The sequence below is a fragment of the Pituophis catenifer genome, unplaced genomic scaffold (genome assembly GCF_029215685.1).
Source record: "Pituophis catenifer annectens isolate HBS135680 unplaced genomic scaffold, rPitCat1.0.hap2 SCAF_2, whole genome shotgun sequence".
Taxonomy (NCBI): Eukaryota; Metazoa; Chordata; class Lepidosauria; order Squamata; family Colubridae; genus Pituophis; species Pituophis catenifer.
In genome coordinates this window covers 239,538,672-239,565,987 of record NW_027256882.1, presented here as the reverse complement: position 1 = coordinate 239,565,987, position 27,316 = coordinate 239,538,672, and the positions used below count along the sequence as shown (strand labels likewise).

Genomic DNA, 27,316 nt, shown 5'->3' with positions numbered 1-27,316 from the left:
GAATAAAATTTCAAATAAATAAATAAATAAATAAATAAATAAATAAATAAATAAATAAATAAATAAATATTACCTGGATCCCTTCCTCAAATATTGAGATTTACCATGGTTTGATTTTTCTCCCAATGTGTTAAAATATAGCATTACAACTCAATATATGTAGGACAGCCTGAAGGCCCTTTTGTATAAAAGATTCTGAGTAGAGAGAATGGAAAGATCTAGCCAGTAGCCAATAAGAGGAATAAGCTTATAAAAATTATAATTTTCCATTTCCTCTGATCCATTGCTGAATCACATTTCCTGCTGCATCTCCTGCTTTTCCATAAAGGTTATATATAAAAGACCTTCAAAGGAAATAAATCTTTTGTTCCCTATCTAAAGATAGGATTACTAGTTTGCATTTGCTACATTTTTTCACATGAGAATGTGATATGTAAGTAGTTCTTCAGTCCATACAAAAAAGAATATCTGGAGTCAATTAATTATTTCCCAACAGCATTGCCCTCAACAATTATAAGTGAGACTTCTACCTAGCTATGTAGCTGAAAAAAATTAAAGACAAATACAATTAGTATAAACATAAACAAAAAATTTACATAACAAAAGATTATTTAAGGCATGATGGTCATTTCCACTGTACAGCTAAAGAATGTAGGTACCTATACTGAGTAGCAGTGAGATAGGATAGCAATATAGGAAGATGCGGGAGTCACAGGAGTCACATTAGGGACAATAATGAAGCATCATACTGTGTAGAAAACTATTTCTAATTTTTACAAAGAAAACCTCATAGATAGAAAACATAAAACATAAAATGAATGACAATATATTGTCGGATGATCACCTCCTCAGGTTGGATGGTACTCAATATGCTACTGAAGGAGGGCTGAAGATTTTTCAGAGAACTAAAGATCTGGCTAAATTAAAGTCTTCAAGGTATCTAATTGTCATACAACAGGCATGAAAGAAGATGAATGTGATTTTAACATTTGGAGAAAGAAACATCAATAATCAGTGTTATGCTGATGACACTAACTTGATAGCCAAAATGCAAAGAATCAGTATCTCTACTAATAAAAGAAAGGAACACAGTGAAAAGATGGAAGTAAAATTAAACATAAAGAAGACAATGGATACAACAATGTGCCGTAGAGCAGACAAGGTAGATACCAAAGTGGATGATAGCTTCTGTGTTTTAGGATCAACTATCCACAATAAAGTAACAAATAGTCAAGAAATATGCTGCAGACTAGCACTTAGTAGAGGAGCCACGAAGGCCTTGGAAAATAAATTCACATATTGTGCTGCATCTATTTTTACAGAATTCAGAATAATGCACACAATGGTATCTCCTATAACATTTTGTATAGAGGAAAGTTGGACTGTAAAGAAACAGGATAGGAAGAGTTCTAAAACTTTTTAGTTTTGGTGTTGGAAAAGACTTCTGAGAATACAAGTTGATCATCCCAAAAAATCAACCCAGAATTCTCATTTAAGGCACAAATGATCAGTTTCAAACTACCTATTACATTTCAGACACATTGTGTGAGGACATCCCCCTCTGAAAACATCAGGGAGAAAGATGACCACAGTTACTGTGGCAATGGATTAGAAATGAAAGACTAGGACCAGGCTAGGGACAGAACGTCATGAAGATAATAACAGATTGTGATGGAGAAAAACTATCTATATAGGGGTTTAAGTGGTGATACCAATTTGATGGCACATAATCAAAAATAACAATGATTTTCTTATTTTTTATTAGCCTCTAAAATGCTAATAATGGATTGACAAGATGTTAACTATGATTTTAGAAAACGATCTCATATTTTATGTATAGGAAATGTATTTATAATGCAAAAGTCCAATAAATAGCTAAAGTAGCAACATATTTCATAATTCTCACAAAATGGCAATGTTTAATAGAATAAATAAAATGAGTTGCACAAGAAAATGATTCCTTATAATATTGGAAAGTAGATATTATACGGTTAAATATATTATATGTAATTAAAAATTGGTCATAACTGTTATATGATACATAGTCAATAACTAATTGATAGTAAGTGAGGACATATTAGAGGGCACTATTCTTTCTGTGTATCAAAATCTTAAGGTATTGGAACAGTTTCAGAATGAATATTGTTCATATAACATACCAACACAATTTTGTCCTGAAACATCCGATTCATATCCACTGTTGCAGTTACAACGATAGCTGCCACGTAGGTTTTCACAAACCCCGTTAGAGCAAATATCGGGATCTAAAGCACATTCATTTATATCTGCAATAATAATATAATCTGTTAGAATATATTCTGCAGTGCCTTTTATTAAATAGTAAGGATATATTATTCATGAAGGTCAGCACAGGCTTATGTTCAATATGAACATTAATAGATAAAATAAAAATCTTGTTTAGAAATCTAGAGACATATATACATTGTTATTTAAAAATGGCATTATCAAAATATCCAACATATTACAATGTATTAAAACAGAATGAACCCAATACTATGTGGTTCTAAAGAAAAGTCTGTAGTCATTAGAACAGTTTACAAGCACTAAAATACAGGTAGTTCTTGACTTATCACCAGTCGCTTAGTGACCATTCAAAATTACGATGGATCCCAAAAAGGTACTTATGACCCGGATTCAAAGTGCTGACAGCCACACCTACCTGTGGTCATGTGACCACATTTTGGGCACTCAGCCACTGGATCAAATTTACAGCTTATTGTAGTGGTTTACAATATATTTTGCTGGAAACCAGCATTTATTTTCAGTTTCCAACAAAAATGTCCATTGCTCATAATGGGTTTGTGTAATGACCATGGCATTTACCACAAAAAAGTAAAAAAAATCAGGTGCAGGCATGTCATGATCCACTTAATGGCCAGCATAATTTATGACTATAATTTGGAGCTCAATTATAGTTGTAAGTCAAAGACTAGATTTACTTAATGTTATTTTCTGTATATGCATATTTTACCTCTTCCATCCACAGTAATTCCTACTCCTCCACTACAAAGGCCATGGAACTCAGCTTCCCATGAGAAAAAACGAAATAGTGAAACACAATATAATTAGAACGACAATATTAAGTTTTAATATTTTAAAATATTTTATGAATGTAGTTAAAATTCTTGAAAATTCTGCTCTTGTTCATACACACTTCAACATAATTAATTTCATTCTCTTATAAATAAAATAACTTCAGAAACACTTCCTAAAACAACAGCAACATAATTTGGTTTAATGTTACTATAGTGACTATACTATATTTACTGTTTCTAAATAAGATAAATGTAATCAAATTTACACACATTACTTAGATGGAAACAAACCTTCTATTACAATCATTACATTATATCTTCATTTACAGTACAGAATACTATCTTGTTCATCTTCACAATATTATTGTGTGCTATATACCACCCACCTTCACAGATTCCAAAATTCCTGGACAATTACACTACATTGTAATAGGGCAGTATCTCAACTAACAATTTACCATTGGCAATGTTGGTAAAATATGCTTTTCTGGAATAAAAACAAGTTGCAAAGTATTGGTTTTATATTCAATATCCTGTATTTTTATATTTATTTGCATGTTACAGAATATGAGCAAATAAGCTTTTTGGAACAGAATCCAGCTCAGCATTTAGATCCAATTAAATTCAATGTTTGGATTGATTTATTATGAATGTCCTCTGTATATACACTTTGCTTTCCACATTCTTATTTTGTGCTATACAGTATATTTTTTTTTATTTAATGAAATTGAATTCAATCCATTGAGATTTTTTTATGCAAAGCTTTTTTTTTGGGGGGGGGGTATATAAGAGAAGTGTAATGCTCTCAGTAATATAAACCTTAAAGGGGAACAGGGATCTATATTATCATCTGTGGTTTAAAGACAAATAATGTTTCTTAAGAAAACATACATAAGTATTAAAACTCCCACTGAAAAACAAAGACTTTCATCTGAAACTGATTTGAAATACCATTAAAAGCCCAGCAGAAACAAATGTCCTAGACATATAATATAGTATTTTGGGAAACAGAAAAAGGCAGCTTTCCCTCTCTTTGTTTGCAGTGCTACCAAAAATGGTGTAGGTTTTTCATAATAAAAAACCCCTGCTTTTAAAAGACAATGGACAAGATTTATAATCCATCATTTGTTTACAATTTATTATTTATACCAGTTATGTAGTCCAAAATTACCGTATATCCCATTACCTGAATTCTTGGCAGGACATGGGTGGCATGGTTCACCAAAGCCATAGTCTAAATTAGCACAGCAACATTCAGATTTTGTCACTGCTCCAGGAAAAGGGCGTACACATGCCCCCTTTTTGATTCCACCATAGCATGTGCTTCGCATATGAGTATCTAAGAAAAGATGTGAAAACAATATATAAATTCTTACTCTATAATGATATACAGTAAATAAGCATTCTCAATTAAAAAATGAATCCAATTTTTACACCTAAAATTTATGGATTCATATGGTATCCAAGAATTTCCGTAAAATTCTATACCAGTCAAATATTAACATCCAGTTGTGGTTTATATTATTACTGTTTTTAAGTGGGTATTCTATCTATGTTACAAGTTATTTCTTAAGTAGCATATTAAAGTTTATCAATTAATTTCTTGGAGAAAAACATGCTATTTCAGATATGAATGAATCCATGTTCTACTATCTGTAACATTACTTTTTTTAATCTAAGACATATTTGCTGCAACAGGTGATAATATTGAACTGAGCCTGATTAATTAAAAAACAGGATAAGCAGGGTTGGATGCAATTAGCACTTGGATGGCAAACCACTAGTAAATCTCAAGACTATAGGTTAGACCTAAAATGTTTTCTTAAAGTGGAAAAAAAATACTAACCTACACAAACTCGACCATCAACTCCAACAGCTAGTCCAGGTGGACAATCACAACGAAATGATCCTTCTGTATTAATGCAATGGCCATTCATGCAAATACCTGGAGTCTTGCATTCATCAATATCTGTTAGAAAAAGTAAATTGTACATATAATTTAGTACTCCCTATGTGAAAGGCAATAGATCGTATTGCTTAATCAAGAATCCTATTAAGTAGATTGCTTGATAAACAATTACTATGGCTTTATTAGCCAATGAATATTTCCTTCCTTTTTAAAAAAATATTTGCTATGCTACATTCACAGTCATATAACCCAGTGGTCCACAACCTTTCTGGCTTCATGGACCGGCAGTGGCAACAGCAGGGGGGAAGTGATGGTTTCGCGTGTGCAACCTAGATCCTGTGCATGCACAAATGAAACTTGATGCTTCCATGGCCCAGTTCCCAGCAGGCCACCAACTGGCCCCAATCCACACTCCGGAGCTGGGGACTCCTGATATAACCTACACTCTAATGCAGTTGAGCGCTTGGGGACCACTTTTTTAAAAAACTATTTTCTGCAGCCAAGAGCAAGTTCATATTATCATGAAGGAATTAGAAACCAATGGAGCCATTTTTCTTTCTTTCATTTGTTTGATGTTTATCTGTATCCAACATCTTCATGTATTTTGTTCACTACCCAAAAGAAAAAACTGATTTTCTACTGAATTTTATTAGTGAGATAAAATTGATGGAATCCCAGATAGTCCACAAAAAGGTTGTCTCTGTGAAATATTCTTACTTATGTTATAAATGAGTATTATGTGTAACTAATTCTCCATGATTGTTCAACAACTATTATTGAGAACAATCTGGCAATATGTGTAGCTACAGTGATATGTCTGGTTTTAATTCTGCAATTACATTAAAGATTTTAACAACAAAAAGACAGCATATGCATGCTATAAATAATAAAGATTTCCATTACACTTTCAAATGCAGAAAACACATCACAAACTAGAGTTGCTAGGAGTCAGGCAGCATTGAAAGTTAAATTTAGTATAAGTTCTAAGTATAGAACTTTTTATACAAATACTGGTCTCATCAAGATAGGTATAATATATATATATATATACCAGTACAGTAACGTCCATTAGGAGCCAGGACAAACCCAGGTTTACAGATGCACTTGAAACTGCCATCCTCATTAATACACATTCCATTCAAACACATGTTGGTAGTTGTACATTCATCATGGTCTGGAAAATAAAGCATTAGAGATTACAACTGAAATAATATTTAAAATTCTAAATACCAAAAGATTTGTTTTCTACTCAGAAATAGAATTCTGATCTAATGGAAACTCCTGATGCAGGACAAAAAGGTAGGGTTTTGGTTTTTTTAAACTAATTTTCCTCCATGGAGTACATCTTTATCAGGAGAATTTGCAAGCTTTTCTCAGAAAATTTGATTTTCCATTAGCAGTTAATTTGAGGAATTATAAGTAAAACAAACCATTAATTCAGAGCTCACAAAAAAAGTAAAATAAAATAAGAAATGCATACCAACACAGTTTTTCCCATCAGTTGTTAGTTCAAAGCCAGCATTACAAATGCACTGGAAACTACCATCAGTGTTCACACAACGACCATTCTTACAAAGGACACCATTCTGAATACACTCATCAATGTCTGAGAAAAACAAATAAAAATAAACTTTTCAATAACCAGCTATTATTTTATCTGCAAGAGTTTTAAGACGACCTTCGTCTATAAATCATGGGAACCTAATTATTTTGTGACTCAAGAGCCAGATGTGGACAGAGGTGAGAGGTGGAGCAGCAAGAAAGAAAATGAATTTGGCTAAGTATAAAATGGGTATTTAATATAAAAAACACATGTTTTAAATTTTTCAAATAAATTTATTTCTTATGTCTTCCACTTTGTCACTATCTTTAAAACCACAAATTTTAAAACCAATGACCAAAAGTTACTGGCATTAACTACAAAACTAAGCTATGACCCCAACCAAAGATTAAGACAATCAAGACTCTGTTCTCCACATATCAGTTGCCTTCTTTGCCTTAAAAATAATGTATAGTTGCATGGGATATCATTAAATTAGGATTCTTTAATTCACACCCAAATTGAGGCCCTAACTTGGATTGCTACATTTCCCCCAAAATCATTCAACTCCCAGTGGAAATAATAGGCTAGGGGCTATTTTGAACAAGTATTCTTGTCTTGAACAGGAACTTCTGCTGAACTTTGGCAAGTATGAATTCTCCTCTGGCTATAATTTCTGGAGCAAAATAGAGAGCCATGTTTAGAACAATTTTTGTTCTAGTAACCATATGCTTGTATTGTATACACACCAATGAGAAATTATATTAATTGCAAACCTCCAGAATTAATCATGACTGACGAAAAAAGAAGCTGGATATGTAAACATACAATTTATTCATTATTTTTCATTATCTAACCAGAGCATTCAAGCATCAAGAGGGTTACAGCTTTTCATGTTTAAGCCTCAGAATATCCTGGATATGTCTGAGATCATATACTGAAATCTGAGCTTTCCTAATCAGCAGAATACTTTTTATCACCTGAGTTCAATAGAATCCAATATATGCTAGGAAGCAATAGGCCTGTGGACTATAATTTTAATGCTATCATTAGGATCAAAATGGGTCTAGAAGCTTCTTCAGATTTTTTTTAGTGCTTTTCTGGCAAACGTTAATTTGAAAAAAATGAAAACTGTGTTTGGAAAAAAAGCTCATTGAAATTTTGTTAACAAAACCAGTAACTGTTTTATTAGAACTGTACATGTGCAATGTTGGTTTATCCTTTCATGGTTCATTCTCAAAATGAGATACATGTGTGTAGGCTCACCGGAGTTAACATGATACAGTTTGTCAAATTTTGCTTCACTATACCATAAATTTAATTAAATACCTGTAAACATTAAACCATTGTCATGGTTTATTGAAGAGACAAAATAATCTTGTTTTCAGAGTTGAATAAGTATCAAACTCAAATCAAATATAAGCATACATTGAATTGATAGATTGCAAATAACATTTCCATACCAATGCAAGCCTGCTTAGTAGGTGTTCTTTGGAAACCTGTATGGCATTTGCAATAATAAGAGCCAGGTGTGTTCACACAGTCTCCATTAGAGCATGGATTTGATATACACTCATCAACATCTGTTGGCATCAGAAAAGAATGCAATCAGATTTCATAATTTATACATAGTAGTTTTTTTTAATAAAATACAGCATTTCATAAACAAATACAATTAGCTTACATCAATCACAAACTAATTCAATTCCCCATTTTAAAAATATAAGAATCACAATTCTCTAACTAAAATAAATGTAATATAAAGTATAAATCTGCTTTTTTAAAAATAGAAAATATTTAATTCCATGCAAACAAAATCTTCAAAAGGAAATAATTAAATATAGACTTTTACATACAACTAATTAGTAACATTATTACATTCCCATTTTTTTGTTTTGACTCTAGTGATCTTGTTATAGAGATTTAAATATACTGAATTTTTTAAATATGATTAATAAACGAACCAAAATACAGTATCACAGAAGTCAAGTACAATAACATTAAAGTATTCCCTAGTCATAGGTCCTTATTCTATAGGGAAACTATTGCTCAAGTAATTGTGAGCTGCACTGTGCTTGCAGACACTTCCTTATGTTACTGTCATGTTTCCTGCTCCACTTGACTTTAAAAAAATTAAGCTGTTTTATTTTTTAAAAAAGTAAATGAAGCAACTAGCATTCTGCAGAGCAAACTGCAGTTATTAGAGAATCCAACATTTTTTTTTCCCAACAGTACTTTTGCCAAGAAGCACTATGGAACAAAAAATAATGGCCCCTTAGATATTCTTTGGAAGTAAAGATTACATGTGACTAGCCCAATGCTTTGTTTGGCAGTGTGCCCATTTCTAAATTTCTAAAGTATGCTTAGAAAAAAATAGTATGTGTGTTAAGTCCAAAAAGGGGCACACTATATGCATAGTACTTTATCTCTGAATTTAACAGAAAGAATATTTTCTTTCTATTCAGATCAATGCATACAGAATAAAATCAAACATTGTCTTTAAGTTAAAAAAAAAAACCCTTACCCAGAAAAAAATTGTATGAAATCACACTGTGTTTGACATTTTTGTAATTTCTCAACCATACTACTCAAACTGCCCTATGATTGTTCAGTGTTTTCTTAACACTTTCCTCCCAAGTACACTCTTTAATATTTTAACTTACATGGGAATTTATTACAAACTAGGTTATTTTGTTTTGTCCACAGAAGGCAGTTATTTCAGAACCAATACTTCTACGGAGAATTTATAAATGAATTCATAAATTTGTAGTTGGAAATTTGGAGCTGGTAACTGAAATATGTATTAGGAGTTGTTTCTGAGCATATTTTAATAGTTCAGTATATGCTGCTTATATGAATTTGTCAAGCATTTGATTACCTAGATATTGCAAAGGCTTTCCTATCATTTTTCTCTAAAAAGTCTTGAGAAGCAAAGGGCTATACTCTAATTATACTTACCTAGCAATTATGTTACTAATTATATACATTTTGTAAAAAAACAAACAAACAAACACCACCTCTCCAACAGGAAACATTTCCTTTGATTGATATGTCTTTTAAAGGCTTTATGTTGGTGAGATGAATACAAATAAAAATCATTTTATTGTTATCAGTTCATCTAAAACATATCAATCTACATTTCAGATAGATCAGAGCTTACAAAAATGCACCAGAATCAGAAACATGACATTTCTAAAAGTCTGATTTTTAAAGAAGGATATAATAAGATATATAATAAGAAAAAATATGAAATTGGAAGTTGCACTCACCAGTACAGTCTCCATTGGCATCCTGCTTATATCCCATATTGCATTCACACCGGTAACTGGAAATTGTTGGGATGCAACGCCCATTTAAGCATAAATTTGGATGATGCTTACAGATATCTATTGTCTGATTGAGTACTGCTATAAAACAACATGAGTTTTGGATTATTACCTCTAAAGTTCTTATTTTTAAAAAAAAACTACTATTTTTTAACATTAAATAAAAAAGTATTGTATTATTAGGTGAACTCAATGTTCTCTGAAGTCAATTGCATTGGTGGAATCTGTTTTAGAATGGAATGGAGGAAGATGCTGGAAACATTTCAAATTAAACTTGACCAGACAACAAGGGTTTCAAACAGCTCAGCCAAGGTAAGGGCTTGTTGTTTATTTCAGGAGTTCTTTTTGATGGATATAGGATTTCTTTGTGAAAGAAAGTGGTATTCTCACAATCCTATAGAGAATTCTATTTCAAAGGAGGCTTCATGTTACGGAGGCTCCCTTTTCCTTAAAAATGGAGATTTCCTAAGGATTTCAAGAAAAGCACATGCTTGCAGAATAACAGGAGGCTACAAGGCTTCCTCTGTAGGAAAGCTGAGCTTCACATCTGCTGGGTGCCTCTCTCAGAAGTTGCAAAAGGAGAAAGATGAGTTGAGTGCTGCTGGGTCCTGAAACTGGCTGAAAAACAGGCCAAGTCCTGCAAAGCCGTAGGTGGCTGAGTGGCTGATTAGGAAACAAGCCCAAGGCCTGGAAGCTTCAACAGCTTCGCACACATTGTAACCTCTGCAACCGGCTTGAGGCTCCCTGAGTGGCTAGCTTGGGAGCAGGGAAAAGGCCTGCAGAGATCCAGTGGGCCAGGATTGGTGAGAGGGATCTATGGGGACAGCTCTGCAACATACCTGCATTCAATCATAAGGGTGAATGACAACAGGAGCACTAAAGTGGGCATAACTTTGAAACCAGGTTGCAAGTAGGTTGGGGGCAACTATCCTAACTTTGGTCACTAAGTGACTAGTTGCACATATGTATTTTCCTATTAGTTTTTGTTTGGTTTCTTCTTAATTTAAGCAGAATTGCAGATTTCTCTCACATAACGTTGAGATTCATCATTTTTCATTCCTTACATAACTTGGTTGTACCGCAATTTTGGAACTAGAAATCAGGTTCCACTGGCATCCACCAGTGGGGACTGATGAAAGCAATATCACAACATTGCAATACAAGAGTTGTCTGTGTTTTCCCAGATGCCCAAAAGAGGTACACCTTTCATTGGGATACTTCTTTCATTAATCTAAAGAAAGCAGCTAGAGAGTGTGGGTGTCACTGCCAGTTTCTGTTCCCTATCAAGAAGAAATTGGAAAGAGAACCCATAATGCATGAAAACATGGAAAGACCAAAAGTAGATCAATTAATGTTTTTTATCAAAAATTAGTTAGAATCAGGTGGGTTTCAGCAAGTTCTGATCAGTTCTGGAGAACCGGTAGCAGAAATTGTGAGTAGTTCGGAGAACTGGTACTAAAAATCCTGACTAGCCCCCATCTATTCTCTGCCTCCCAGGTCCCAGCTGATTGGGAGGAAATGGGGATTTTGCAGTAACCTTCCTCTGCCACGCCCACCAAGCCATACCATGCCCACCAAGCCACACCCACAGAACCGGTAGTAAAAAAATTTTGAAACCCACCACTGGTTAGAATATATAATAAATTTGAAATTTTACGTAAGATTAAATTAGTCATTGGTTGTGGATATAGGCTTAAAATATAAGAAGATTTTTTAAAAAAATTGAGGATGCATAATACTGCACATATTGAATGGTTCATAAGTGCAATTGGAGTATGCTGGGAATGTGAAGCAACTTGAGAAGCAATGGAAAGAAATCACATTTACTTTTTACTGAAAAAAAAAAGTTTACATTGTTAGCCATATTTTATAAAGTAGACATAAAAAATCCTATTAGTTTTAAGCATGAACCAGAAAAGGTTTACTGTAAGAGCTTTCAGTTTTATAATTATGCAATCAAGCAACTTACTTAGTCCTGTAATGATGGGGCCATTTCCTGTGGGACCTTGGCCACCAGTTCCTATTCCCGTTCCATGCACACCTGGGGAAAACCCATTTCCACTAGGAATAGGGATGAATCCTGTTCCTGGGCCAAAGCCATTTCCTCCTGTGCCACCAGGCCTGGAACCCCCTATAACAGGAATGCCATCTATGCAAAGCCCACGATATTCATCTACAAAAATTAAAAACATTTATAATCACGTTTTTCCAAAAAATGCAAATTATAAGATCACACATCTTTCAAAAAAAGCATACAGACATCAATGTATTTGAAAAACAGGATTTCACGTAAGATTTACTATTCTTCACATACAAAAATGAGTAACTATTGAGTAGATAGTACTCAAGTACTTGAGTATAACATTTTATTAGATCTAGTATACATTTTATTTAGTTAACAATTTAGATTTAATTTACTATATGATAAATATTGGTGATAACGGTGAACATTTACATAAAATTTAAGTCACTTCCAATACAATCACACTCTAAGTCAACATTTCTCAGGAAATGATGTAGGCTTTTAATAAGAAAAAGATTATTCTAATCAAAGTAAATGAAATAACCAAAAGAAAAAATAAAAGCTAGTTCAAATCTACATAGATGCAGATAATAGAGGCAACATTAAAATGAAGAATATCTCTGAATTATTTCCCACATCAATATTCTCCATCAGCCACTACAAATGTTGTTGTCCTACTCAGCAAGTCAATGAGCTACTAACTGAAGATGTTGTATTTCAATTAGCTTAAAGGATAAAAGGACTTCTATATAGAACAACTCTTTAGTGCAATATAGGAAATTATCATTTCTCTATGCAGACAAGCAGCTCATATAAGTAAATTTGCTTGATGCTTTTTTATTTCAGAAACATTCTGTTGGTTGAAGCTTTCTGTATGTAACCTCACTCTTCGAGGATCCAACAGAATAAAGATATAAAAAATTGTTATCATTTTAATTTAACAATGTAATGAAATGAAAGTTGCTTCATTAAATCAAAATGATTAATAATTCCCTCAAATAAATTTTGTTTTAAAGAATTACTTCAAATAACAATGGGAAAAACTGGCTCGATCAATAACAAATCAGAAGCAGTGGGGCTTAATTTGATAAATACTTTAAAGTAAGCCTTTTCATGATTTCAGGATTGATATTAAAATGAGTTTTTCTAGTAATTTTAACAACTAAGATATTTACCAGAGCTTCTAACAGGACACATTTCTGGAATGGATCCAAGAGCCCAACACCGTCCAGACTCACAACAGCACTGCATCTTGGTAAACCTGCCTGGAAGGTCTTGTGCACAGCGACCATTCAGCAGACTGGAGAAACAAGTACCTGCTCTTTGATCTGGATATTAATTTTGAAAAATTATTAATGGAGCATTTAGTAAAAACATTTTCTTAACTATTATAAATATAATCAGTGAAACAGGCAACACTACCCTCTGCAATTTGTGACCCACCATTGTTGTGAATATAGCTAAGAACATTTGGGAAGGCCACAGACAAAAAAAGAAAAAAGTATGCAAATAAATTTATATCTATATCACAAATCAGTCAAGTGACTCCATACTTAGGCACTACTTCAGACTTTTCCTCTTTCACTGCAACTCACAGTGGGAAGAAGAAATGATTTGTTTATTTAGTTACAGCACTTACCGGTATATAGACATCCATTTTTAACAAAGTGACCCTGAGTGATATAGAAAAGTCTTCTATTATAAATACAAATCCTCCCCCTTTTCCTCAAAAACCCCCACACAGTACTTTAAAAACTAACTAGAACCATAAAATGTATTTATTTATTTTTCAAATTTATATAGCTATCCATCTCCCAAAACAAGCAACTTTGGGCAGTGTACAATAAAGTTAAGAAACAATTCTTCACAAATAATAATAATTATTATTAAAAATATTAAAAACTAATGATCACTAATTGAAATGGTGACTAGACCAAAATATGCTGAAACTTAACTATTGGGACTTCAACCATCTGGATTCAAAGGCATGAGGAAATTACTGTGAGCTGTCAAAATAACCCAGTGTTATCTGGGAAATTCTGGAAGTTGAAGTCAGGGATTTTAAAGTTGTCAAGGTGAGAAATATTAGAATAGCAATTAGCAAATTAGCCACATTTTATAAATTACTGATTTGTGAAAAGTGTCATAGGTTTAAATTGGCAAGTCTTGTGGGAAAAATGAGTCTGGTCAGAATAGAATATGTGTATGCTTGGATTAAAAAAGTCATCACTTTTTACCCCTCGCTTTTAATAAATTGATTCTTCACCCAATACATTTATCCTCTTCTGCCTTATTTAAATTTAGATCACAATTTAATTTTAATTTTCTAAATGAAAATCAATGATGGATGAGGCAGGTGCTATAGATTTATTTTCAATCAAGAAAACTATTTACAGAATAACACATTCAGATCAATCTTTAAAGAGACATTTGAATGCATCTCCATAATATTTTTAATATTAATTACATTTAATTATCTTTTTATAATTGGCATACTAATCTACTTTTATTTTGTACATCTTTTGTTGACTTAGATTATCAAGTTTGTCAGATGGATATTTTCAGGAATCTTGTGGCTAGAAATTAACTTGGGGTTGTGAATTTGCTACTTAGTATTTGTATCTAGGACAGTGATGGTTAACCTTTTTGGTGCCAAGTGCCCAAAGCATGCATGCGCATGAATGCATGTGCGCGTGCCTGAACACCCAAAATGCAATGTGAGTGCCCCACACACATGCGCCCCATACACACGTCCCCACATGTGCATGTGTCCCCTGCATATACGCCCTGGCCCCCCTACATATGTGCTTCTGCCCCCTGCGCCCTGTTCTGGCTTCAGGTTGGTACAGGAGGCTTTCCAGGCCCAAAACGGGGCACAGGGGGCCTCACACCCCATTTTGGGCCTGGAAAGTCTCCTGCACCAACCTGAAAGCCAAAACGGGCCACGTGGGACTGCGTGAGGCCCCGTGCCCCGTTTTGGCCCTGGAAAGCCTCCTGCACCAACCTGGAAGCCAAAACAGGGCGCAGCGGGGGGGGGGGTGTCTCACACCAGGTTGGTGCAATAGGTTACGTGCAATAGGTTTGCCATTACGGATCTAGGAGATCACTTGGATGGATTAGCAGGCATTTATAAGAAAAGGTCTGTAGCACCTTTCTATAAGGCTTATGTACAAAGAAATTTCCTTGTAATAAATAATTTAATTGTGCCTTCTAAGCTCCCAGGGAAACCATGACAAATGTGGCCAGAAAGTGTATCTTTATTGTTCAGCAGAAATGATAACCATATACAGTAAGATAGATGGCAGTTTCTGAGGAACAGTACCATAGAATAGTGCCTCAGAATTTACTCTGAGTTTCTGTGCCCTCTTGAAGAACTACCCCCCTTTCAGAAGAAAAGCTTTGGATTTCTTCTCTTGGCCTCCCCACTGTCTGTTTATGATGGATGCTTGTTTACATTCATGAATTTTTCTTTTTAGTGCAGAAAATCTCACCAAGTTATTCTGAAGTCTTTGAGCTACTAACTTGATACCTAGCATATTCCCGGCTGAGTTGATTTTCTGATATAGGATAAAGAGTACAAAATGATCTCTTACAAAAAAAAGTGTAGAAAAAAGGCAAAAATACATAAGACCATAACATTTTCTCTTCCCAAAATAATTGAGAACACAATACTGCATACCATCTGATACAATGTTCTCTGAACAAGATCTTCAGAATCAAGTAACTTCCACTGCAGAATAGGGTAAAGATTAGAAAGTTACTTGAGAGACTAGTAACAAATGAAATAAAAATAAAAAAGAAAAATCCATAGAAAGGATCTTAAAAATTGCTACTTTGGGGTATGGTAACTTACCAATGCAATGAGAGCCATCTGTGGATGTCGCAAAGCCACGTGGACATAAACAAATATAACTTCCAACTGTATTGGAACATTCACCAGCATCACAGATTCCTGGGATGAGGCTGCATTCATTAATATCTACAGATTTAAACAAATGAAGAATGATTCTCCACAAAGAATTATATTTAATTAGAATTAAATTTATATTTAAATATATTTATGTTATTAAATATGATATCCATGAGTGCACTATCTTGGGCTCTATATGCAAGCTGGAATTCTGATTATTTGATATATATCTACAAATATTGAATTCTCCTGCACTTTTATATCTAATTTCCAGAACTAATATTAGCATATTTAAAAAGATATCAAGTAATGGGGCATACTCAATAGAGTATAGGAAATCCTATACTATATTTGTGATCTTCAACTGTAACAAAATGTCATTATACTATAGAAAATGTATATAGGATAAAGCTAAACTGTGGGGGGGGAGATAAGACACTTCTTTAACATAAAATGGATATTAAATCTCATCAACAAAAAAGCATCTCATCTATGTAAAAATCCTACACTGATACAAAATATATAATTATGAAAGATGATAAGCATGGGGGAAAGTCTCTTTTGTTAGAAAAAATTAAAACACAGTGTTTTGTTTCATTAGCCAGGTGTAAAAACAACAATGTGGCTGCAATTTTCAAAAGACAAGAAGGCTTTTAATAATTCAGGTAAGAGGGCAGTGTGAAATCTATTTATTTTTACTACCGGTTCTCTGGGCATGGCTTGGTGGGCATGGTGTGGCTTGATGGGCGTTGCTGGAGAAGGATACTGCAAAATCTCCATTTCCACCCCACTTCAGGGGAAGGATACTGCAAAATCTCCATTCCCACCCTACTCTGGGGCCAGCCAGAGGTGGTATTTGCCAGTTCTCCGAACTCCTCAAAATTTCCACTACCCAGAATTTGTCAGAACCTGCTGGATTTCACCCCTGTAAGAGGGTCAAAACACTATAGCTTTCTTGAAAATAATGCCTTCAGTTTATTTATATTTCTGTTCCTCTATGTTTTAAAAGATGTTTAGACTACAGAAATCCCACATGTACATATCAAAAAGATTAATGGAAGACAAAACAATGTAGTGAAGATCTGTCAAGAAAGAAGACTTATCTATGAATCTCAGAACAGAGATACATACCAAATTTCTAACAGCATTTTAAACTGAAATTTTCTGAAGAAAGTATGTCAGGGCAGCTGTTACGATTCATGTCACACTCTGTTGGCTATATCACTTTAATAAAGCACACACATTTTGGAAAGTGTAGGTCAGAAGGGACCAATGTTAGAAAGGATGCTTTTGTTTAACATGAGGTAAGAACATCACTGTTATTTGTTTCTGTAGCTGTCAAATGTTCTGTTGGACAGTCATTTTTAATACCATTACCTATATACAGAAAATGATACCTGTGCAGAATTTTCTGGAAATCTAGATTCTTCTTTTGGGGAGGGGGGGGACAGTCCTGCTGGATACTAGAAATATGCATATGTAAGTTTCATACATATTATTTTTCTGATAAGTAAGACTTCTTCTTTGTAATCAAGCTAATCAAGTAAATACTTCAGATCTCTCTAATTACTATTCTTTTACACACTGGATTATACAACATGCACATGTTGCACTCAGCAGTACAATGTACACAGCACCTCATCCCTATGCCCAAATTGATAGGACAGTACATATTTCTTATTGTATCAGATTGAAAGTATGTCCATACTTTTTTGTAAGATCCAGAACTTATATTCAATATCACTTCAGGTAATACAGCAGATAATCATATTTCTTTGACTTGTTATGTTCACTTTGAGCACAAAAATGGTAATGGAGTATAATGAAAACATGTATTTGAAAAAGTATTTCACAATTATTTGAGGCCAAGTAGAATAACATTTCTTCTATTCCCATTCCACCCCAAAACACAATCTATAGGAAGGTAGAGGACTACCATACTTCAATATGTATATTAATACTCAGAATTCTAATCTTCAGTAGTATTACTACAGTGATAGTATCATTTCTAAAGCAATAATACTAAAGAATACTTCACATTGTAAATCATGCATAGATTTATTAAATATAATTACATCTCTATTATAGTAGATAAGGAATTAGTACATGCTATATAAGTTGTAAAAAATAGCCATGAATGAGAAGTTCATCTCAGAAGCAAAGATTTCTTAATAAAATAGTGATGTCCCACTCCAAATTTTGACCTGACTATCCAAATTACATTTCCTTGTGTTTTGAAAATTGCAGCCATCCTTATTGATTTAAACAAAGTAGTGCATACATGCATTGTTGCTTCTGTACCTAGATGATGGAAGGAAACACTAAGTTGCTGTAGGATTTGGAAACAAAGCTGAGAAAAAATATTTAAGTTTCTGCAGTACAAACTGCTTCTATTTCCTTCTTCAAGAAGTATGTATAATCACAACTGAATCAATGAAGTGATTCCATTAGAGTAAAAGTATAGTCTTATTCTCCATCCCGACCTTATTCTTTTATTATCTTTCTATTATTTTGTTCCTTTAAAAATGAGAAAAATCATATATAGTTAGCCAGTAATTTAACATGTGATAAAGTTCAGAAGGGATATTTTTTTTACTTAACAGTATTTTTGAACCACCACGTAGTACTAAATGCACTTAAAAATTTTAAACTTTAAAACAATAAATTAGAAAACCAAAAAGAATTAGAAATTGTAATCTGTAATAAAAATACAATAAAAATAATAAATTAAATAACAAACATCTATATATCAAAATTAATAAGGAAAAATTATTAAAAATAGTGTTTATACAGTTAACATCATTTAATAAAATATTAAACTCGTTATAAAATGAATTATGCAAAGAATGTAAAACCAGAAAAGAACCTTGCCCCATATTCTCATAAAGCTAGCCTTCTTAATGGCTAGAATATATAGAATGGAATATATAGAAGAATGAGCAATACATATCTTATTCAAGGCAGATTCATATGGAAGATTGTTTCTATAGTTAATTTTATAGTCCATTATTGCATGAAAATAAGTTGATTTATAAATATGTAGAAGGCATATTTAAAGTAACTTCAGACAAACATATCTTACTAGATGCACTTTTTAAATTTTACCCTTCTCTTTCAAAGGTTGCAGTGTTCACTTAAAATGTGTGATGTAGAAGTAATAAATCCATTAGCTACACTAGAAGTGGCCCCTAGCAGATGGTATGATTTTTTTATTCATCTCTACAGTACCTCCAAAGTAAATGTATATGGAACTATTTATTAAAGATTAACAAGGATACAGAAACTTTTTAACTGGAGAAAACGTAGTTGTGTCATTGTTTTAAGTCCTAACAAGGCCAGGGAAGTAAGAACTGATATTTAAAGACCAGGCATCAAAAACAGGAGTAGACATAGCTATAAAACTGATTGCCAATTCCCAGCTATGGAATAAATTAATAAAAAGCCAGCCTGCCAGGAAAAACAGTTTTCCTCCTTGTAAAGTAAGGAGAAAATAAAGGAATACAAGGAAGAATGCATCTATTTGCTAAAATACTTTCATCAAATAAGTATCTAATAAGTATCTAATAAATAATTCCACCAATATACCAGAAAATTTTTGCAGATGCATGCAAATGAATAAATGTTCTTTTTTTTTTTTTTTGTTATTGGTATTATTATTAATAAAGCACTTAAAACTGTATGATCTTGTGTTCAGAAGCTTCTAAAAAGCCTATTCTTATAGTTCTATGCATTAATAAAACCAGAAAAGGAGCCACCCAACATTCTGAATTTGGTTGCCCCTAGAAAACATAACTAAAACATAACTGAAACTGCAAGCCTCCCACTTAAGAAACATGGATCATTAATATGTTAAACCTGGCATGTTGCCTAGATATGGCCTATAAGACTTTTGCCCCTTTGCAATATTTGAACTGGCTTTGTGCACGTATCAGGAAAGGAAGGGAGTAGACAGGATTCTTGCCAGTGAGATCAGTTACATTAAGGAAAAAATAAATATTCATCTATTGACTAAATACTTCTCTCACTCTTCTCTCAATCCCTGAAAATGGGAGATCCATTTAAAAAATGATTTTTTTTAACCTCAGTCTCCAATTATGTCAATGTTATATTTTCAGATTTGTATTTTAAAGCAAATGATATTTTTGTTTGAAGAGTATAATATGCATTAAAAAGATTTTAAAAGTTCTTTATTGTTTTTATTTAACATTAGGAATCCCACAATTGCTATTTTGGGTCAAATAACATGAAAATTGTAGGGTTTCCATTGTCTATGCTTTCAAAAGGCAGTATAGTGCCAACTACTATAAATTATTTTTTAAAGTTATTTCACTTACCTTCACATTTTTGAGTTGCTTCATTCTGTTTATGACCAGCAGGGCATTTGCATTCATATGATCCGACTGTATTGATGCAAGTTCCCCCCTGACAGATTCCAGGGATAGCCTGACATTCATCTATATCTGTAAATTAAGTAAAATAAACTCTAAAAATTTATCTTCCATTGTTCTTCAAAATAAGCCTTATTTGACCGCAAGACATTCTAGATAAAAGATTTTTCTGCTGGTAACAACTAGAATACAGAACTCATACAGAAATTTCTTGAAAGGTCAATGGAAAATTTCTCCCTTTTTATGATCCTGTAATTTCAGTCCGGGCAACTGGATGGAGCTAAATATTTACTGGCCAGATGCCTTTCCTGACACCATGCAGTTTGCAGCAGATATTTTTTCCTTCTGTCCTAAAAGAGAAACATCTGCTGCTACCTAGGATTCAACTCTCAATCTTCCATGTAGGAGGCGAGCATCTTCACCATTAGGCCACCATGCTGCCCAAGTTCTAAGAGCTGTGTTGGTGCAGTGGTTAGAGTGCAGTATTGCGGGCTACTTCTGCTGATCACTGGCTGCCAGCAGTTTGACAGTTTAGGTCTCACCGGCTCAAGGTTGACTCAGCCTTCCATCCTTCCGAGGTCGGTAAAATGAGTACCCAGATTGTTGGGGGCAATATGCTGACTCTGTAAACCGCTTAGAGAGGGGCTGTAAAGCACTGTGAAGCAGTGTCTAAGTGCTATTCCTATTGCTATTACTATAAATCTTAGAAAAAATACCCTTGCAAGCTTTTTTTTTTTTTTTAGTTTTAGAAAATGCTATTTGTTTTAAATTTCTGTGCACATGTATCCTGAAATGTACATTTGGATGGATCCAACTCACTTTCCCTCAGTTACTATACTTTAATATTAAAGTAAACAAACTTATGAAAAATAATAATATAGAAATATTTTCAGAGATCCAACAATCTGAAAGAATATATACTGTGGAAAAAAAGGTTTGGAACATCTAGCACAGCAATGAATATCAAGTTTTTAGTATAATTGCAGCAGGAGTGGGTTCTACTTACCTTTACTACCGGTTAGCAATGGGGCCGCGCGCGTGCTTCGCTCGTTCTTCTGCGCATGCGCAGAAGTGTTTTCATGACATCAGGGTCAGTGGGTGGAGCCTCCCGCCGGTTTTACTACCGGCTCTATAGAATCAGTGCGAACTGAGGGCAACCCACCATTGAATTGCAGGAAGTATTTATGTTTTACTGAATTTATTTAAAATACTTTAGCTTCTATAATGTATCATTTAGATTAAAACTGAGATAAAGCCATGTTCATATCCTGTTTTCTTAAGGCTTACCATTTTAATGTATTTCCATTTTGGTGCACAGTCTAGGCTGTTTAATATGCTTCAGAGTAGATTAATAAAATTAATATACTTTCTAAGAAGAGGATTTTACACATGGAAGTAGTCTACAACAGAATTATCTGAAAAAGCTTAATAGCTCTTCAATTAATGAGTTAGTAGTTGCAACAGTAATGATTCAATAAACATTCCCTTTACCATAAAATATCTGGAAATATTGATACCAAGGTCTTCAGAAATATGAGCAATATTGGTAATTTAATAATTAACAGTCATTGAGCACCTATGAACAGCCCCATTTTTCTCTATTGTGTCTGAAAAATGAGTGCAGTTTCATATATTCTGCATCTTGTCAAAGTTGATATTTATTTATTTATTTATTGGTTTGATTTATATGCCAATATAATAATGCAGTGGGGTAGTATCAATACCATTTGGACCATTATTTCCTTGGATTGCTTTCAGTTGTTCTATGTAGCAACAAACTGGAAACAAGATAAAATCATGAGCAAATTTCTATGATTCCAAACATGCATGCTTGTTTATCATTCAAAAACTAACAATTTATATATATCAATAAACACCAAATAGTAAATGCACAAACAGAATTTTCCTGTCACCTGAATGTTTTAATGGATGGAAAATCACTGAAATACAGGTGAAACAATCAATGGTGAAACAGCATTAAACAACAAAATGGTAAAAGGTGATGTTTGTGCATTTAAAATACTATAAAATACAATCCAGCCCAACTTGATACTAACTGAAGCATAGTATTTGTAATCATTTCAATATTTCTAATTTATTAATTAATTCTAATAACCTTTTCATTTCTTAAATTATGTTCTATTTTGGACTCATGCTTCAATGGGCACTTAATACATTTAGTTAATGAGTATAAGTACATTCTTTATCTGCCACTGTTATTGTTCAATTTAGCCAAGTGTGTCAGGAAAGCATTAGCTAGTACTAACAATTTACAGATGTTTTTAAGTAGCAAATTAATGTGCAAACAGCAATATATGAACTCTCTAGTGACAATTACTTTACAAAAAGTCTCTGTCTGACTCCCTCACAAGAAGCTGTTTCACAGTTGAATGAAATGAAGTAATTAAGCAATTAAAAGGAATTCTCCTACTTATGGCCTTGAAACAGAGATAAGCACCGCCCCCTATAGTTGGCAACGATTAGCAGAGTAAAATCTGCAAGCACCCCTTGTACTCACAGTAAACAAAAATATGCTAAGTTTCCCTTTCTCCTTGAAATAAAAATATTTTTTCCATTGAAGAAATGTTAATGATTCTTAATCTATGACCAAATTATAAAAATAAAAAAAAAATGTTTTTCTAAATGTTTTTCTAAATGAAAAAAAAGCTTTTTTTTTTTTTTTTGCTTTTAAAAGAAAAAAAGTCTCTGACGATTAGGCAACTCAGTTGGGATCATCAGAGCCTTTTAAAAGCATTTTTTCTACAACCTCTTCGGCTAAGGAGGTTGTAAAAAAATGCTTTTAAAAGGCTCTGACAATCAGGCAACTCAGCTGGGATTGTCAGAGCCTTTTAAAAGCATTTTTTCTACCGAAGGCACTGACGATCAGGCCAGTGGTGGGTTGCCCCTGGTTCGACCAGTTCTATAGAACTGGTAGTAAAACTGGTGGGAGGCTCCGCCCACTGACCCTGACATCATCAGAAGTGATCTGCACATGTGCAGAAGGCGCATGCGCGAGCAAAACAAGCAATCCCGTTGCAAACCAGTAGAAAAGTTAAGTAGAACCACCCCTGGATCAGGCAACTCAGCTGGGATCATCAGAGCCTTCTAAAAGAATTTTAAATGCTTTTAAAAGGCTCTGACAATCCCAGCTGAGCCGTGTGATCATCAATGCATTTTTTTTTTACTTTTAAAAGCATTTTTTCAGCAAAAGAAAAAAATGCTTTTAAAAGTAAAAAAAAAAAAAAAGCCTCTGATGATCATGCGGCTCAGCTGGGCACGTGGGGGGCAGGGATTTTTGTTACTGGTTCTCTGAACCACCTACCGCCATCGCTACTGAATCGGGCAATCCGGTCCGAACCGGGAGCATTTCACCCCTGGTTTAAGCATATCCAAAATGATTGAGATAATTTCAAATACAAAAAGTTGTTTCAAACTCAAGATCATAGGTAAAACCTGAAATGGATCATTTGCATTTGAAACATTTTGAAAGTTCCTAATAATTAATATCCAAGAAAACTGTACAACTTTTTAATGTAGAAATTAAACCCGTGTCTTAATTAACAAATGTACAATACAGTACTTTTTGCTTCGTGTTTTCTTTGTAGCATGTCATTCTTTCCCAAAGACATTAATTTTATTGTAACATAATGCAACCTAGTAAGTATTAATACTTGCACAAATATTTGCTATTTTGAACATATAGTAAACAGTATACAAAAAGGAATAAATATCATCTCGGCTGGATAATTTATTCTAAGATATAGCAGGGAAACTTTTAACATTAGCAAAGTACTTTGCTCACCTTGACATGCTCCAGTGCGGATGTTTGGAATGAAACCACGACGACATGGTTGAGGTTGAGCAGGGCACATTTCACAAGGATGGCCCCATGCACGTCCAATAGTTGCACAACAAAGTGTCTTCGTGCAAACAATACCGGCTAGCTGACCTTGACACATCTGGTTGTTGACTTGAATAAAACAAGGCCCTGTTCTATAATCTGGAAATTAAAAGGAAACAGTTTAATGCACAGGCAGTGTTCCTCCATCCCATCTGTTTAAACACACAGGAATTTTCCAATCTAGTTCTGTTATCCAATGCAATAATCTGTTCCCCATTAATGCTCTTGTCCCAATAAACCACTGATCTCTAAGGTCCAAGGGCATGATTTTTAAAATATTTTTTATAACCACCAAAAATATTAAAACTGAAACTCTAGTCTTAGAGTATCTTGTTTATCTTTTCAAATAATAGAAGGATGTAATAAAAATCTCTACTATACAATATCCTATTATGAGAGACATTATACAACTGACAGTATGCCAAATTTCAGAATGCTGCTTTTTTATTATTTCAATTTACAGAAAACGCACACAAATGTAAACAGATTAAAGATAATCCAGGTAAAGAAGGTATTTGAGAAAACGATCATATGCAAAAAGTTATCACTTAAGGTGGGGGGGGGAACATAGTATAGCCATGTTATTTAAATATTTGCAAGACCAGAAATTTAACAAATAAACGATTATATATTTACTTCTGTAAACATTTGTTTTACAATTGTAATCAGATTATTTTAACCTTCTATCCTGTTCCTGATATTAAAAAGGAGTTAAATTCAATTAATAACTTAATTGAAATACATTCTCCTCCATCATTAGATGATGTCTGTATTCAAACCAACATGGAAATATTTCCCTGGGTGATATCTCCCATGATTAGGCTTATAATAAACTGAAAGTCACATTATCAGATTGGATTATTCAGTCTCAATTCCCCTTTTCGGTGGTTATTCATTTTACTGAATTATACCATTTGAATAATCTTCATTTATTTTTGAATGACTAGCTAAGCGTCAAGACTTGTAAAGTTCCATAGAAAGTCCTAGTAAATTGAGGGTGTGGATGTGATTTCCTAACATTATTCTCTTTAGCTTTTCATTTGAAAAACACTTTTAATATTATATTAAAATATACATTTTAAAAAATTAATAGATATTAAAGTTTTGTAAATGTGAATGCATCATAAAATTATATCAAAATTGAACATGTAGTCTAAAGCCTTCTCCGGGCAATATGGATAGACCAATTAGAACTTTATGGACTGAATGAGGATTGTCAATCACATGAAACACCTTTAGGCTTTCTTTCCTTCTTCAGGTACTCTGTCCTCTAATACATGAGTAAGGACAGCAATGCAAATTATAGCTGGGAACTAGTTAAGAGTCTATTCCAGGTATACTAACAATTACTGTTAGTAATTTTTAACAAGACAGGGCTTTATTTAATGTAGCAGCTCCTGGTAGCACTCTTCTGTTTGTCACAAAACTTACTCTGCTGATTATCCCTGGAATCTTTGAATTTAAGGAATATGTATTTTGTCCATATGCAAAATTGATTAAGGGAAAGGACGGTTTCTGACTGGAATTGTTTGTGTCCATCTGTCAAAATAAACAAACTACAAAGGACAAAAAGCCAGAAGAGCTGAAAAAAGGCTCCTCATCATACTAATAAATTCCAAGTCAATATATGCCAAATAAAATAAAATAAAAGCACCTACATATATATTATGAATCAGCAAGACACACACATACACACACACACACACACACACACATTTCAAAATAATAGGACATTTCACTCTACTCAACTTGTGCAGACTAACCACTGTCTTCAGCTTTATCATAAGGAGTTGGATGGCTTTACAGAAGGTAAATAAGGAAAATTAGAGGATTATAAATAATAATTATGAATATAGATATAGAACTTGAGGAACAAAAATGTTTCAAGTTGCAAACATTAGTTTTCTAGAAATTCTAGGTTGTATCATTATCATGTAAGGATAATTATTTTACTCATTAAACTATGTTCATATAAAATTCTTAAATATTTATTATGAAATACAGTTTCCTTAATTTTGTTAAAATATATATCTTATGAACAGAAAAGTCAATAAAGGGTACTGAATATCTGTAGTATTTTAAATTCAGAAATTCCAATTATTTACTTAAAAATGATACACAGAAACACACATATAAAGTATATATGCTCACATGCATTGGGATCTCAAGCATTGGAAAAACAAAATGATAAAGAAATATTTCACAACCTTTAATGACTGCTATTGATGTGTAGATGGTGGATTCTTTATAGTAAGATACATAACTGGGCTGAATTATATTGAGTCACAAGCAGCCAATATAAGTAAATGCCAGAAAAGGCTTACTGAAAACAAGCTAAGAAACAACTAAAGAAAAAGCTTTTGAGGGTGACATCCCACTTATGGAATGTCTTCCCTAAAGAAATGTATCTGGCATCTCTATTACAATCTTTCTGGCACCAATTTAAAACCTTCACTTTCCCAAGCAAATTAAAATGGGAAAAAAATGCCATCACCTTTTGTTATTTTCTCATGATTTAAATGAAATTTACATCTTACAAATTTATATTTATAAAATACATTTCATTTAAAAAGAATGTTTCCATTTTGTTCTAGGTTTTATTCTAAAAAAAACCAGAATGTATGTCTTTTACACCAGGAATAGAGCTAACCACAGGCAACTGTACAATAATGAATATAAATATTTATATAGAAAAATGTACCTAGGAAAGTTCCCCAAAACTACTTTCTTGTAACTTGACAATTAAATATATTGTAATAATTTCAATGGTTAGTTACTTTTCACCCTTATGCCTTCAGCTAGCTACCAAGATAGCTGAATAAGCAGTCATGCTTTATCATTCTAAGATGCTATTATGAAGGAAAACTACGTATGTTATGTATTAAGTAAAATAGTTTATTCCAATTGCCTTATAAAATACTTAGGTTTTATATTTACATATAATATATAAATGTTGATATGATAAATTATTTAAATTTACAATTCCGAATACAGATATTAAGAAGTAAGCAGAGCATCTTATAAAATATACAAAATTATACTTACACACATTGTAATGTACATTACTGAGTAATAATATACTTAAGTTACCAGCATAGATTTACTGTCTGTTTAGCACTTAGTTTCACTGCTTTGTGTAATCTAACACAATGGCCTCCAGCCTTTTGGGCATCAGGGACCAGTTTCGTGGAGGGCAGTTTTTCCACAGACCAGGGCGCGTGGTTTTGTGAAGTGCCTGGATCCTGCACATGTGTGAATAGGGC

The 27,316-nt window shown here is 33.2% G+C and overlaps 1 protein-coding gene across 2 annotated transcripts in view; it reads right to left on the bottom strand.

Annotated features, from left to right (window-relative positions):
- FBN2 (fibrillin 2) overlaps nt 1-27,316 on the bottom strand; it is a 115,636-nt gene that overhangs the window by 67,594 nt on the left and 20,726 nt on the right. For both annotated transcript variants that reach the window (XM_070935681.1, XM_070935682.1), the window contains exons 6-18: nt 23,955-24,152; nt 20,099-20,224; nt 15,708-15,833; nt 13,030-13,182; nt 11,801-12,004; nt 9,775-9,912; nt 7,969-8,088; nt 6,446-6,571; nt 6,017-6,139; nt 4,903-5,025; nt 4,243-4,395; nt 2,993-3,046; nt 2,160-2,285 (exon numbers count right to left, since the gene is read on the bottom strand). In XM_070935681.1, coding sequence (XP_070791782.1) covers nt 2,160-2,285; nt 2,993-3,046; nt 4,243-4,395; nt 4,903-5,025; nt 6,017-6,139; nt 6,446-6,571; nt 7,969-8,088; nt 9,775-9,912; nt 11,801-12,004; nt 13,030-13,182; nt 15,708-15,833; nt 20,099-20,224; nt 23,955-24,152 — 1,770 coding nt within the window. The remainder of the gene's footprint in view (nt 1-2,159; nt 2,286-2,992; nt 3,047-4,242; nt 4,396-4,902; nt 5,026-6,016; nt 6,140-6,445; nt 6,572-7,968; nt 8,089-9,774; nt 9,913-11,800; nt 12,005-13,029; nt 13,183-15,707; nt 15,834-20,098; nt 20,225-23,954; nt 24,153-27,316) is intronic.